The 14,567-nt window shown below is 38.6% G+C and overlaps 2 protein-coding genes across 2 annotated transcripts; one reads left to right on the top strand and one right to left on the bottom strand.

Moving 5' to 3' along the window:
* Positions 1-1,417: 1,417 nt before the first annotated feature.
* On the bottom strand, positions 1,418-12,605 carry LOC119791749 (adenosine receptor A1-like). The gene is given in 4 exon segments (XM_038298033.1): positions 1,418-3,701; positions 5,404-5,698; positions 11,719-12,083; positions 12,085-12,605. Coding segments are annotated over 4 exon segments (1,086 nt in total). The 5' UTR covers positions 12,127-12,605; the 3' UTR covers positions 1,418-3,317.
* Positions 12,606-13,248: 643 nt separating this feature from the next.
* LOC119791833 (aryl hydrocarbon receptor nuclear translocator-like protein 1) lies at positions 13,249-14,133 on the top strand. The gene has a single exon (XM_038298172.1). The coding sequence runs from the start codon at positions 13,610-13,612 to the stop codon at positions 14,012-14,014; it is 405 nt and encodes a 134-aa protein (XP_038154100.1). The 5' UTR covers positions 13,249-13,609; the 3' UTR covers positions 14,015-14,133.
* Positions 14,134-14,567: the final 434 nt, after the last annotated feature.

Genomic DNA, 14,567 nt, shown 5'->3' with positions numbered 1-14,567 from the left:
TTGAGGTAGTGTAACGACAGCGTTACCAGAAAAACAACATCTAAAGTCTGCTGAGTCTGCTTTGCTAGAAGAGGACCCTGAACATGGTCAAGGCAAGGCTCAGCCTATTTTCATCCAAAAGAATGGTGGCTCCTGCTTCCTCTCTTAAAGTTAACTATTACTATCAAGGTAATTTTCAATTATAAGCATTTATGCATTGTAACTGTGAATTTGAAGTAAAACAGAGAAATAGAATAGACGTTTTGTAATTTTAGATTTTTTATAAGATTTACAAATACAAAAAGTTGCATCTCTTTAAACTTTTAAGCATATGTCCTAAAACAAAAATCCTATATAAAAAAAAAAAAAATCCAAATCCAAAACCTTGTAGAGTGAGTGGAAGCTAAGATAAAATTGTAAACCGGAATTTGTGACTCACAGCAGCAGATCTGTACAGTTGTATTCACTGTTTACGAAATAATAATAATAAAAAAAATTAGCTGTGAAAAATTTAATCCAAATATTTGAATCTGTTTTGCACCATTTTTTTCAATATTACCTGGAGCAAAACTGAAAATGCAAAATATTTATGTGTGATTCACAGAGCACAATCTGATACTTGTTGTTCCAGAAAGTTTAGGTGATTTAACATTTTCTGTTTGTCATCTACTATGGCTCCTTCTCAACTGAAAGCCCCAGGCTTTGCATTACTCTGGTTAACAGGAATTCCAAATAATTCATCATATTCCTCTTTCATTACCCTAGAAGGCCCTGGGACAATGAAAGTCAGTTGAAAGTCACCACAAGGCTAGTATGACACAACATGTGTGTGTCTGTGTTGGCAGTAACAAAACAACAGCTGGTTAAAGGTGGCAAGATAGGCGGACTCAAAAAGAAAAAAGCCAGACAGTCCACCAATTGTTGCTCCTTGCAACCCCATCCCCTCCAAAAGCCTGAATAAGCCTAGCAAAGTACTGGGGCGCTTGGAGGGACCAAAGCACTTTTAAAGGAAAGGGCATATAATGAAAATTAGTCACATTATTTTGTATGGAAAAACAAAGCATGATTTGCAAAGACTTTTGCCAGCCCTGGAAAAGAGACTAATTACAAAACTTTTTTTTTTTTTTTCTCTCTGCAGCTTCAAATTCACATTAAAATGCACAAATACTTCTGATTCAAAATGACCTTAATACATTTTCTTCCTATCATTATATATTCATTAAAATTTTAAAGTTAATGGGAAAAAAAGAGATTAAAAATATATTGATAAAAAAGCATCCATACTTTTTGTGGTGTTTAGCATAAAAACAATAATTGGCACATGTAAAGTTTCCAGTAGACCCCATTGCATCCAGTCCACATGTATAAAAAAAATTAAATAAAAACTTATTTTTATTACGAAAAATGACGTTGGCCTGCAGACAGCAGCTGCTAAAAATACTAATAACAATCTACAAATTTTCCTTCAGAGTGGACAGGGCCTCCAATACTTAAAAAAGCCCACATACAGTGCCTTTCAAAAAGTGTTCATATACTAAAACCATAACCTGTATTATCATGTTACAACCACATACCTCAGAGTATTTTACTGGATTGCATTTGACAGACCAACTGAAAATACAGCACTCTATAACTTAAAAGTGAAAGGAAGAAAAACAGTCAGTTACATAACTTAAAATGTAAAACTTAAAGAACTGTTTACAGCTGCCAGACTTGGGGTTATATTGGGACTTCCCTAGTTTGCTCTCTATAATACTACTTGTTCACGAATGTACTCTATCAAAGCTCCTAGGAATTCAAACAAAAGATGGAGTTTTACTGAGATTAAATTACACATTGGCAAGGATTTCTGAATTGAAAAAGCATGTGATGTTTATTTAGGTGCAGCAGAGTAGAGAGAGGCTAATAAGTGTACAGGAGCACCACAGGGGACTGTACTCTCTCCATTCCATCTACTACATGTTTGACTTCTAGTACCCAACAGAATCCTGTTATCAGCAGAAATACTTAGATGACTCTGCAGTCATTGGGTGCATCAAAGATCGACAATAAGCTGAGTACAGAGAGATGGTGAACTGCTTTGTTGCATGGTGTGGAAACAATCATCTGATCCTGAATGTCAACAAAACAAGGGAGATGATTGTAGATTTCAGATGAAACAGGAACAAGTTGAATCCTATTAACATCAAAGGAAAAGAAGTGGAGGTGGTTGAGGAGTATGAATACCTTGTTGTTCACATGGACAACAAACTAGATTGAAGACACAACTGTGAAGCCATCTAGAAGAAGGAACCTCTGGAGATTATTTCACAAAGAAGAATTATTCATAAAGTGAAGAAGATTATGGGCAACGGTGAGCAAAGTGTTTTAAACAACAGTGTCCTTAGTCAGAGGGTTCTCCAGATCCGGTGCAAGGCAGACCTCTATAGAATACAGCTATCAACACGTACTAAACCCGGATAAATTATAACCTATGAGTCCCTGCAACATTTAATTATCCTTTGGGATTAATAAAGTATTTTGAAATTGACTTGTATTTGTTGTATTTTTCTACTTGTTTTGCAAACATGTACCATTTTTTCATCCATTTCAGGTATTCTATGGTCTGTCTTGGCTTGTCAGGAATACAATGCAATAAAAAAAACACTGAAGTACATTGTGAAAAAATATAAAGAGTTTCAAGGGAATACAGAGTTTGATTAGTTTTAGTTTTAATATAATGTCAATAAAGCAGCCATTTTTCTCAACATCCTGATTTGATAGTAATCTAAAACATCCCCCATGTCCAAAGTCTTGTCAAAGCACCAAGCTTGTTCAAAAAACTTCCTCTTCAGTCTCCATTGGTTTACCAGAGTCATTATGTTCACACAGTTAAAGAAGAGCTTTTTTTTTCTTAAGGCCACAGAATTAAACATTTTGATGTAGACTTCAGGATAATACATTTGAACTCTTTTAGATCTTGAAAGGTGGGAACTGTAAATTAAATCAACACATACAAGACACAAGGGTATGGTGCCAGAGGTGCTATGCATATGCACTCATCGCTTTGAGTCAGACAGATTGGTTTTAAAAGGGCCGCTTTCCTCACCAGACACCGTGTCAGTTTTGCTGAGAAAAGAGACATTGTCATTCCGACGACAGATCCCTACTAGGGTTTGTAATCCTTTCTTCTTGTTGAATGTCAGAAGGAGGAAATCCTGCAACCCATGATTGAGTGTCTGTTATACCCTGAATGCCATTGTGATCTGCAGCTCCTCAAGCATGAAGTCTCTTCCCTTCTGTAAACAACTGCTTTAAAAATCGTCAGTGACACAAGTAGCACAATTAGTTCCCAAAGGTCAAACGTCGTCATCATCGTCGTCGTTCTGCCTGAGCCTCATCTCGCGCCTCTGTGCTCTCTGGCTCCCTCTCTGAGGAAGACGACCGATGGGGTCCTGGCAGAGGATGTACTGTTTCCAGATTTTAAGAAACGCTGTACGAAACTTCTTGATGCGGAAAGCGTAGACGATGGGGTTGACAGCTGAGTTGCCGTGGGAGAGGATGATGGCTATGTAAATTAGGTACGTTGACGGCTTGCAGTCAGGGATGAAGAGGGAGATGCAGTTGAGGATGTGAAGTGGGAGCCAGCTGACTGCGAAGAGGAAAAGGACGAGGGCAAGAGACTTGGCTAATTTAAGTTCCTTTCCAAAGTAACGCCTGGGATCCATGTGGCTTGCTGACACCTAAAGACATAAAAAACAAAGCCCATCAGCCAATGTAACAATAAACCAACAACTTCTTTTTTTTATTTTAAGTTCTTGATCATATTAATAAACATATGATAAGTGTCAATTTTCTTAAAATTACAAGTTTTATCCTTTAAAAGATCTTTACATAACAAGGTTAAATTGTTTATTTTACATTATTCTGAATTACGTACATCATCATATTTTAACAATTTACTGTAAAAGCTGTATTAAATACTAACTGAATAGACTAAAATATGTTTTCTTACTCATTATTACACGTAACAGGATAAAACATTGCATAAGTTACTGAAAAATTATTAAAAAAATATTTAAAACATACTTTTCAATAAACAGGGATGTAAAACTATAATTTACAGACAGGGTATGTCGCTTCAACATGCTGTCAGACTATTTCCCACTTTATTTCATTAGAGTGAATGCTTACTGGTATATAGGTCAATGTTTTTAGTGTAATCAGGTGCTTTTAGCAGTGCTTTTAAACTGGTGGTGCTGGTTGCTCAGTGTAATGTTAAAACTTAGCTACATATAGCTTACAAAAGTCTTTCCAATCTACGATGCTTATTGTGAGCATTTTCTATCGTGTTAAAAATGTTTTGTGTAATGCCCTTGTAGGTACCAGATTGACTCGGGCTGCCAGATTGACTCGGGGGCCTGCGCCTTTTGATGACGTCACAATACATAATTGTTTTAACGTTTGCACAATTGCGCAAAACATTTTGATTGGTCTGGACAGCTTACTAAAGTAATTATAGCGGGGTGTAGGTTTTATTGGAAAGCGGGATTGCGGTTTGTAAACGGACAATTTTACGAAGAAATTCTCCATGGTCCTTGCGCCTTCCGATGACGTCACCGAAATCGCCATGGGCCTTGCGCCTCCCGATGACGTGACATTATGGCAACGCCACTCAAACAAACTACATTGAGCCCGCGGTCTGCATTTGTAACGAGAATAAATTCAGGAGAATGAAGCTAAAGGGATACATAAAATAAACTTGTAATATTACAAAACCAAAAATACTACGAATACAAAGTATATTCAGAGATTAAAGTCCCTCTGATACTGTTTAAGTGACTGAGAAACTGCAGATTTGCCACATTTAAGATGGCGGACGCTCTGACGCATCTCAAGAGGCGCAGGCCCCCCGAGTCAATCTGGCAGCCCGAGTCAATCTGGTACCTACACCCTCCATGTTTCTATTGTCACGCACTCGCCTTTCGAATCACAACAAAGAAGTTGACGCTGCTCCATTATGCAGCACAGCTAAACTGGCACTGGCATAATTTTTTTTTCCATTAAACAAGTTAAATAATCCAAACTGAACTTTGGATCAATTAATGTATCTGCTGTGACATGCTTCCACTCTGGTATTACTTATCTTGCAAATGCCAGTGAGCTTATGATTAAACACAGCAGCGCCCTCTACTGGATGCAAGCACACTATAACTCAGAAAGAAATTCCTTTAAGCAGACGTCATCTATGAATCTGATTAAGCCAAATCAAATTTAATAAAACATTTATTGACAATTAAAGAGAAGTCGTCTATTTGTTTACATTCTTAATCCCAACCAACAACCTAAATGTTGGGGTGTTTAAAAGTCTAAGCATTAAGAACATTTAGACAACAAAAACAATTCCCTCTTCAATATATTGTCATTTGAATAATAAGGCTTTACCTTCTTGTCGAGTTGTTTATGGATCATGTAGAAAATCTCTACGTAGATGGCCAGCATGAGCAGCAGAGGTGGCAGGACCCAGCCAAAGAAGTTAAAGTAGACCATATAGTCCATGCTGATGACTGTCTCAAACTCACAGGTCACCACCAGCTCTTCGGTGATCAAGGTGTTGTTGTTAAGAAGACGTTGCAGATTGTTCCAGCCAAACATTGGCGTGAGGCCAACAAGGATGGATACCAGCCAACATAAAAGCACAGATGTCCCAGCTCGCCGAGGGGTCACCACTCGCTTGTAACTATGACAACAAAGCAGAAGATAGGGCCATGAGGAAAACACTCAACTATCAGAGGAAATGTATTATACCAGACCCCGCTGTTAACCTAACAAAATTATTTTTATATACAAAGGTGTAAAATAAATTGAAGAAAGTTTTTTTTTTTTTTGATGGGGTCATGGGGGGTGCTGGTGCCAATGTCCAGCTGTCAACGGGCGAGATACACACTGGACAGATCACCAGTCCATTGCAGGGCAACACAGAGACAAACAACCATTCATGCACACACACACACCTCAGGAGAATTTAGAGAAGCCAATTAACCTTGTGGACTGGGAGGAAGCAGCAGTACCCAGAGAGAACCCAAGCATGCTAAGGGAGAACATACAAACCCCATTCAGAAAGACCCCGAACTAGGAATCGAACCCACAAGCTTTTTGCTGCAAGGTAACAGTGCTGTCATTGAATGCCAACCAATTGAATTGAAATTTCATGAAAATAAATTAAATGCAGGTAGTGTGACTAACATGACAAAATGTAAAAATGAAAAAATCTTTTGCAGCATATATTACAAAGCTGGTTTTAGAAGAAGGGGGGAAACCATCTGTTACTTCAAGATAATACCGATAATACAGAAATAGTTGTAATTTGTTTAAAAAGCATTATACATTTGAAATAATAAGAAAAAAATACATTTTTACTCATTTTTGGAAAAGTTTTTTCAGTGAAAGAATGGTAGGAGCATTTAGATGAATAAATGTAATAAAAAGAGACAGAAAAAAATCTTGATTGTAATTGATAAAAATGCAATATGCACCCATAGAATCACAATTACATGCATCCTAAAATCATTAAAATGATTGCAGAATCTCCAATAAACATCAGTGTAAAGCTGCATTAATAAAGCCTTTAAATGTTATTAAAGTTTGCCCTTTGGGTTCATGAAAGTCATTGCAGAACACTCTCTGATCAGTGTTACATGTTGTTTTGTATTCAGTTTGGGTGCCTGTGGTAAAATTCTGACTCTGCTATGATTTTCAGACTCATAGTGACGTTCATGCAATGTTTGTTCAGAATATCTCCTTATGTATATTTGACTTTGGAGCTTAAGAAAGGGGACATCCAGTCAATTAGCTACAAAATGTGGATTTCTTGCATCTCAAAAGAGAAACCTGTGAGCTGTTCTAATGTCTAATGTCTGTAAAACTCATGACAAAGGTTTTCGTCATACCAATCAATGACTTACGCTTGCATAAGCCTGCTCTCTGTTTTCATAGGTGTGATCTATAAACTACAAGCTGACACAATAAGAAGAAAGTGCTGAGTCGATATTATGAGGAACATGGCAGGCATCTTCCTCTTCCCTTATCACAGCTGCATGCAGTCTGGCTTGTCTGACAGTCAAGTGGACCAAACACAATCACACTGACGAATATGCTTCTTTTCTCAACACTTTTCCCCAAACCTTTTACAAAAGATTTACTCCTTTTTCCTGTGAGTGTTTTCAAGCACAGGACAAAGGAGTTAATGGATGTAGAAATAGATCATGGCCGTAGAAGGACTACTCACATGTGACGTCAGTATGTCCTTTTCACTCCACATGTGCAATCCAACCCCTGCAGCAGCTGGTAAAGCTTCAGGTCTCTGGCTGCATACAGATAAGCTTTCTATCTGCCAAAAAAAATATCTGTCTGAATTCTCACTGTTGTCTGTCCATCACTGCTTCACTTCTGGGTTTTCAGTTTGCTGTCCAGCACCCGTATTTCCCTTTCAAGCCCACCAGCAAAGCATGAGAAATTATGTCTGAATTTTAAGCAGCTCTTATCCAAGCACATAGGATGTTAAAAAAAAATAATAATAATCAGTGCTACTGAGGAAAATTAAACTTGCATTGCATTTCTTCCCGCATTTAAAGCAGCTTAATTAATATATATTTGTGACTATTTTCCAACAGTGCGGAAGTGTGTTGTTGCAGAACACATTTTGTCAGACGAAGGTTTCGTCTGATTTGTAAGGAATTCAATATTTCAGTTGGCAGCTCATGTCCACCTTGTCTCATGAATAACAAATTTTTTTTTTAAACAAAAAGAAACCATATCTGATAAACAACTAGGTTATAATGAGTGTTTGAGCTGTGACTCTGAGAGCAGCTTCATAGTCTGTATCCTGCTTAAAGGTACAGTAGGTTTGGCCAACTAATTGAATTTGCAATATAATCTCAATTTAACAAAATGCCTTTTTTAACTTGCGATTTTTGTTCACATTACATTCAACCAGACTAAGAAACTGAGGGGAAAGAGAGTTACAGCTAGTGTGCAGATCCATCCATGCAACGAGAAGTGAGCACTTTTTCACACAACAGTAATGGTAAAGTCTTGCAGCTAAGACCTTCTGGACAAGAACATTTTCAAGGTCATAAGAATAATGAAACCATGGAGTTAAAAATCAACATGTTTTTTAGGAAGGCAGAAAATTACTGGAAATTGTAGATGAGAAATAAAATAGCAAATGACTGGAAATTTTTTATTTTTGGCTAAATCATTTAGCCCAAATTGTAAATTAGTCATCATTTGGTAACTTCTTTATTTAAGGGTATTCTTTTTGTTTGCTGAGATCCACTTTCAAAACATGTCCCACATTCCCAAGGGAGGCACAGTGGGAGGAAATACATTTCAAGATAGCTTGCCCAGATTTCTAGGGAATCTCGGCAAGCTAAGTTTTACATAATTAAATTACAATCAAAGGTTTAACTTAAAGTCCTAGGGAAGTCATATTTAAATGTCAAATCATTCTGACTTAAACATCTATATAAATGTACTCTTTATCAGATGATGGTGTGCCAAAATGTAGAAAATGTATGTTTTAAAACTTGGGTGTGCAGGTGGGGCAGTGATTAGCACGCAGGCCTTAGTCTTCAACACAGCCGACCCTGGTTCGAATCCGACCTGTGGTCTTTTGCTGCATGTCACTACCCAATCCGTCCCGGAAGTACGATCCATCCTGTGCATGCGTTAACAGAAATACATCCGAAAGTCCATAAATAATGTAATTATGGTACGAAAACTACTTATTTCCATCCTTAACTCACTCAAGAATGCTAATACACATCTTTAAGAAATGTTTTATGACTTCTTTGAGATGATTTTTATGCTTTTTACGCTTTCTTCGTTAAACTGCTTCTCTGATGTCATCATGGGATATGTTCAAGGTAGTCCGGCAAAATATGATTAAACCATGTTTATCTGCATTGTCTTTAGATTGCACACTATATAGCATAAGATTAAAATGAAACAAAAACATAAAACTCAAAAAGACTAGATTTATGTTTAAATCCAAAGCCAAAAAAGTTAGCCACTGGAAGTAGCTTAGGATCCCATTTCTGGTACAGATCGGGCAGAGACGACTAATAAAATAAAATTGAAAAGGACCCGGATGTATATCTGGATGTGCATAGCGCATGTGCAGAACGGATCATGCTTCCGGGAAGGATCGGGTAGTGACACCACATGTCTTTCCCCCTCTCTCATACCCTGTTTCCTGTCAGCCTACTATTGAAAAAACGAGCCACTAGTGCCGTAAAAAAATAACAAAAAATATAAAAATCCTGTCTTAAAATCATTTTTTTTTTCTCGTTATCTTATGCAGGCCAGTTAGTTATATGTCAGCTTGTACACCTAAATTTGGCCAATCATATATCAACGGTCATCTGTCAATCAAATTTTTTCGGTCATAGCATCTTGATTCATATGTCGCAGCTAATATATGCAACGGTTGAAATAACAATCATATTTCCTTTCACATTGAGTTCTGTGTCTTCGGCAGGCGTAGAGCTAACAGAACTGGCAGCGTTGCGAGGCAAGGGCTCAAACATGTAAGCTTTTGGTGCCCTGGTGTCTTCCTCCATAACAACTTCGTCCCTGCTTTCCTCCTCTAAATCAAGGAGACTCGTCCACGACCTCCGACACATACTCTCCTCCTCTTGGATGTTTCCACTGTCCATAGCGTTCCTTGACAGTGTTGTTTCTAAGTTACCAATTTAGTGCTATTGGTCCCAATGGAATTTCTCATTGAGAACCTACTAGCACTAAGTTGCTAACTGGTTAGCAAGATGCCTCCGACAAACCGGCAACAACTAAACATGTTTGCAAACCTTCCACCACAACAATCCCAGCCCCTTGATAAACGACCAATCACATTCACTTTATTCACTCGTGTAAAATCGTGCACCACTTGGGAGAATTTGGAAATGCAACGGTTGGAACAGCTGCTTCCCTACAACTATAAATAGGAATTATTCAATCAACTGGTACAATGCAGGTAATGACATGAAACTAAGCAACAGAATGCTTGTACGTTGCAAATGCCTGAAGGCCTATTAACCACCCCATCCCTAATTATGCCCTGGGTGGTGAGCTACACATTATCAGAGTATTGTTATGCCTGTTAATTAATAAAAAAAAGATAATAATTATATGTTTTCCTTTGATGTCATCATGTCTTTGATGTTCACTGTGTCTGGTGTTTGTTTGCATAGCGTGCCTTCATGTCACTGACACAACAAAGCAGGCAGACACTCCCCATCGAACCTCAAACAGTTAAACGGTTGGTGCTCAGATAATTAACAATAAATCATGAATGTTTCCTGATTAATGTCACTGTTACTTGTATTAATGTCCTTTTCCCTGAGCCGTACTGCACATCAGCATTTGCTTCTTCGTGTGTGTTGGCTTGCTGGCTTGACAAATTACGGAGTCCAGGAAGCATTCACCATGGGCCTATTGACCAATCATGCATTCTCTGACAGACCCTTTAACGGCTGATTGTACAGAGCCTCAACCAGAACAGGTGGTTCCCAGGAACATATAGAAACATGCAAGTGCAGAAAGGACAGATAGTCATCAAACTTTGATATCTTCAATGTTATGTTAAAACCAGACTGACTAGGATTTTAACAAATGTCTTTAATTATTAATATATCTTCTGTCAAAAATAGGTTTCACTCAAAAGTTTTATAGTGTTTGTAATATTATTCCTTTGAATGGGCAAAAACCCAAAAGCTAATCTGAATCTAAATATTTTTCTGAGATGTTCAAAGAGTTAAAAGATGTGATAAATTGAGGAAACCATAAAGGTTGTTTTAATTCAAATCTATTTGTCGATTTCTTGTAAATCACTTGGGATCAGCTAATGTATGGTGCTACACAAATACATCAGGGGCCAGTAGAACTGGTCCTGGCCCCTATTACGGCATAACAGACATACTTTTAGACATTAATTATTATATATGCTGGCACAGAAATTACAAAAGATACTGTTCATACCTTTTTTTTTATCATCAGGGTGTTATTTTGTGGATAATTTTAAACTAAAATTGTTGCATTTTTGGCTTCAGAAATTAAGATATGATCACAGTTTACATGCACTTAATCGGAGGTTTCCATAGCTGCAAAATGTCTCTGTGGTTCCCTTAATATTCTAAATGATTAAATATTTGCTTATTTTTATGTGTTTGGTGCTCAGTAAAAAATAAATAAACAAATAAATAAAATTGGCCCCACCCTGGACCCCCTTTTTGTTTGGAATCCCCACTTAAGACCATGTCACCAAAGATGTTTTTTCCCCCATCCTCTTTATATACTGTATTGAAGAATACATATGTATTTTATTTTTACTAAGTGTGGACCAAAGCGTGTTTGTTTTTTCATTGATGTAACTTTTTTTAGTATCTTCTTACAATAGATAATGGGTTAAAATCTGAAAACATAAGAGAATTTGAATTATTTTGATTAAATCCTCCAGATTTAGGTCTAATTTCTTTCTTTCCTTTTTTTAGGAATATCACAAATGAATAATATGTCATTGAATTAAAGGAAGGAAACATTAGAAAACCATGTTACCCCAGACAGCAGAGACTGAAATGAGACCCTGGGTGGGACTGGGGTGAACATTTTTAGCGCCCTCATATCCAAGCAGACATAAAGGCTCCAGACATGAGACAAGAAGACATTAAAAACTAAAGAGGAATTCACCTTTAGGCCTACCTCATGGGGATTTTGACTCTCAGGTAGCGATCGATGGCGATGGCCAGCAGCGCAAGAATTGAACTTTGGGTGAGGACCAGCACCGTGCAGGCGGACAGCAGGCAGCTGTAGAAGTGCGTCTGGAGCCCGATGCTGATGGTTATGGCGAGCGGGATGACAAGAGCTCCGACCGCAATGTCAGCCAAGGCCAGGGAGACGATAAAACAGAAGGTGGTTTCTCTCAGAGAGCGGTTGATGCGCACAGCCCAAACCACCATCACGTTACCGATGACAGAGGACACGGCGATCACTACCTCCATCCCGATGTAGAGAGCCTTGGACGAAGGCAGAAGCGAAGTCATGGTCACAGATGCTTGGATGAAGGATGCGCTCAGCCTTAAGGAGTTCCCGGGTTGAGTTTGTGGGCATCGAGTGAGACACCCTGGCTTAGGATTGGCATTTTTCTTTTATGTGACAGTGAAGCAGAGTCTGGTGTTAAGGCGTATATTCAGAGTGTGCAGTCTGGATGCGCGCCAGACGCAAAACTTCACCAGTTTCCGAGAAAGAAGGGTCCCCTTCTCCCCTCCCCACCTCAGCGCACCGCAGTCCGGCTGGCTGATGGAGCGGGACAGAGCCGGGATGAGTCATGAACTGATCCCAGAGGAGCGGATCTAGAGATCTGGTATCCCCATGGGCCAAAATAAACAGATTTAAACCCAACAGTCACACATAATAACTATTCCTGGAGGGTTTTTTGAGTCATTTCCATAAATGCGTAATTAGTCGTTCCCTTTCCGCCACGATCCTGTTTACGGTCTTCATAAAATAAAGTTTAGAAATGATGATGATCAGCTGGAGTTCAGATAAGTAAAACCCTTTCCTTTTGTACAAAGTCTCATGTTTGACTGAGAGCTTGCCCTCTGTGGGAGTGGATAAAGAGTGTCTCTGGGAGGATTCACACTAACAGTTGCATCCTACTCTAAAACTGTCTCGTTCGTGTCAATTATTCAGATCCTTTTAATGCCTTTCTCTAAAAAAGTATTTATCCTCTTTGGGTCTTTCATCCCTTTAGTCATTTGATATGTTAAATTCACTCTCTATGAAGTTACAAGCCCGAACTCCAGATAAAACAAGCAGGAGCTGTGAAATAGAAGCAGTGGCGGTTCCAGACCAAACGGGGGCCAGCGTGTTTTCATGGGAGCACAGAAAAGCATGAAATACAAAAAGAGGGCAAGGGATTCAAATATATTAAGGTAGCTGTATGATGTGAAATTTCTATTCAGTTAGGTTTAATTAAAATTGTATGTCTCATTAGGTCCATGTACATTCATAATTTAGGGGTTTAACATATTTCTGACTAATTTAAGTTAAAATGACCATTTTCTATAATATCTGAATTAGAACTGATAAATTCAGCTGTAAAAATTTGAGCAATTTGCTTTGAAAAAAACATTTAGCAAATGAAAACTGGGATCCTACCTATCTCAATACCACTGAAGCTGTCACCTTATTGTTTTTAAATAATTAGTAAAAAATAACTTGTAAAGAAAAAAAAAGTAAATAGATCCAAAGGACCCATCAGTAACCATGTCTGTCCCAGCGCATATCATCATTAGAATTTCTTTGAATGTCTTCAGGACAGGGGCCAGGAAAATGATCTACAGGGGCTCTGGCCCCCATTGTCCCTGCTCTAGAACAACCTCTAAATTGAAGATATAAGAAGTTGATGTGAGTGAAGTGAGTGTGGTATAAAACATCTGTATCTATACCCTATGCCCTCAGGCAACTACGATATCTGACACGCTGGACAACAAAGCCATTCTAAAGCATATATCAATGCAATTCCAAGGCTTCAGAAGACTGCAAGAAGTCCCTTCCAGTCATACCAGGCATCTCCTCTTCATCTGGAACCATGATATACGCTGGAAGTATTGGGACACAGATTGCCAACGAGCTACTGGATTTTAACAAGATGAATTCATCACCTTCCAGTGGGAACGTCAGTCCATTCAGTCTGGTTCAGGATAAATCGCCCCAGACTCTCAATCAGATCAACAGTGTGCCAAATGGAGAAACTTCTGACATGGAGATTCCTGGAAAGTCTAGCTCGGAGGGTGAGCCTCAAGGGGCTTCGTTCTCAGGAGGAGACTCTCTTATGGGGGAGAGTTCCCAGCTGGATTTGGACAGTGTTGTCGGAGCCAGCCTGAACAGTCTGAGCAACGGCGAAGCAGCCATGGCAGTGATCATGAGCCTGCTGGAGACCGACACAAACTTGGGAGAAACCGTAGACTTTGAAGAGATGCACTGGTCCTTATAGAACCTGCTGTTGGGAAACAGGAATGCTAACTCCAAAAAAGAAGCATTTAGGGTATTTTATTTTATTTTCCCCCCAAGACTTAATTTATTAGTTCTTCCCTTTCATGACAAGCTGGACATTTTCTGGGCAACTACAAGATCCGTATTGGTGAGGACCTCCTCAGATTAAGGTTGCACCTCTGGAGCCTTGCAGCAGTTTCACACTAGTTCTAAGAAGCTCAGAAAAAATTGAAATTCACATTTTTTCATCGTGGTTTTTGAGGAAAACATAATTTTGGAAAAGAAAAAAAAAAGCTAATCACTGAGCTGATGCTTCTGTATAATTATTAGAACACGTCATGAGGAATACAGCCTGCCCCCTCTCTGTAAAGCCTCAGGATATAAACGTTAGGATGGAGTCCAGCGCAGCAGGCAGAGCCTCTAACCTCCAACTTTGGGAGTAGACTTAGATATTGGCGCTTGGAAGGTTTCTCTGTCAGTATCTGAACATTTGTCATGGCAGCAGTCCTGTAAAGCTCTTCTTTTCTACACTGTTCTAAATATGCTGTATTTGT

Source organism: Cyprinodon tularosa, unplaced genomic scaffold (assembly GCF_016077235.1).
Source record: "Cyprinodon tularosa strain WSP-4 unplaced genomic scaffold, ASM1607723v1 ctg40, whole genome shotgun sequence".
Lineage (NCBI taxonomy): Eukaryota > Metazoa > Chordata > Actinopteri > Cyprinodontiformes > Cyprinodontidae > Cyprinodon > Cyprinodon tularosa.
Note: the sequence above shows the minus strand (reverse complement) of the source record. Positions and strands in the feature narration are given on the sequence as shown.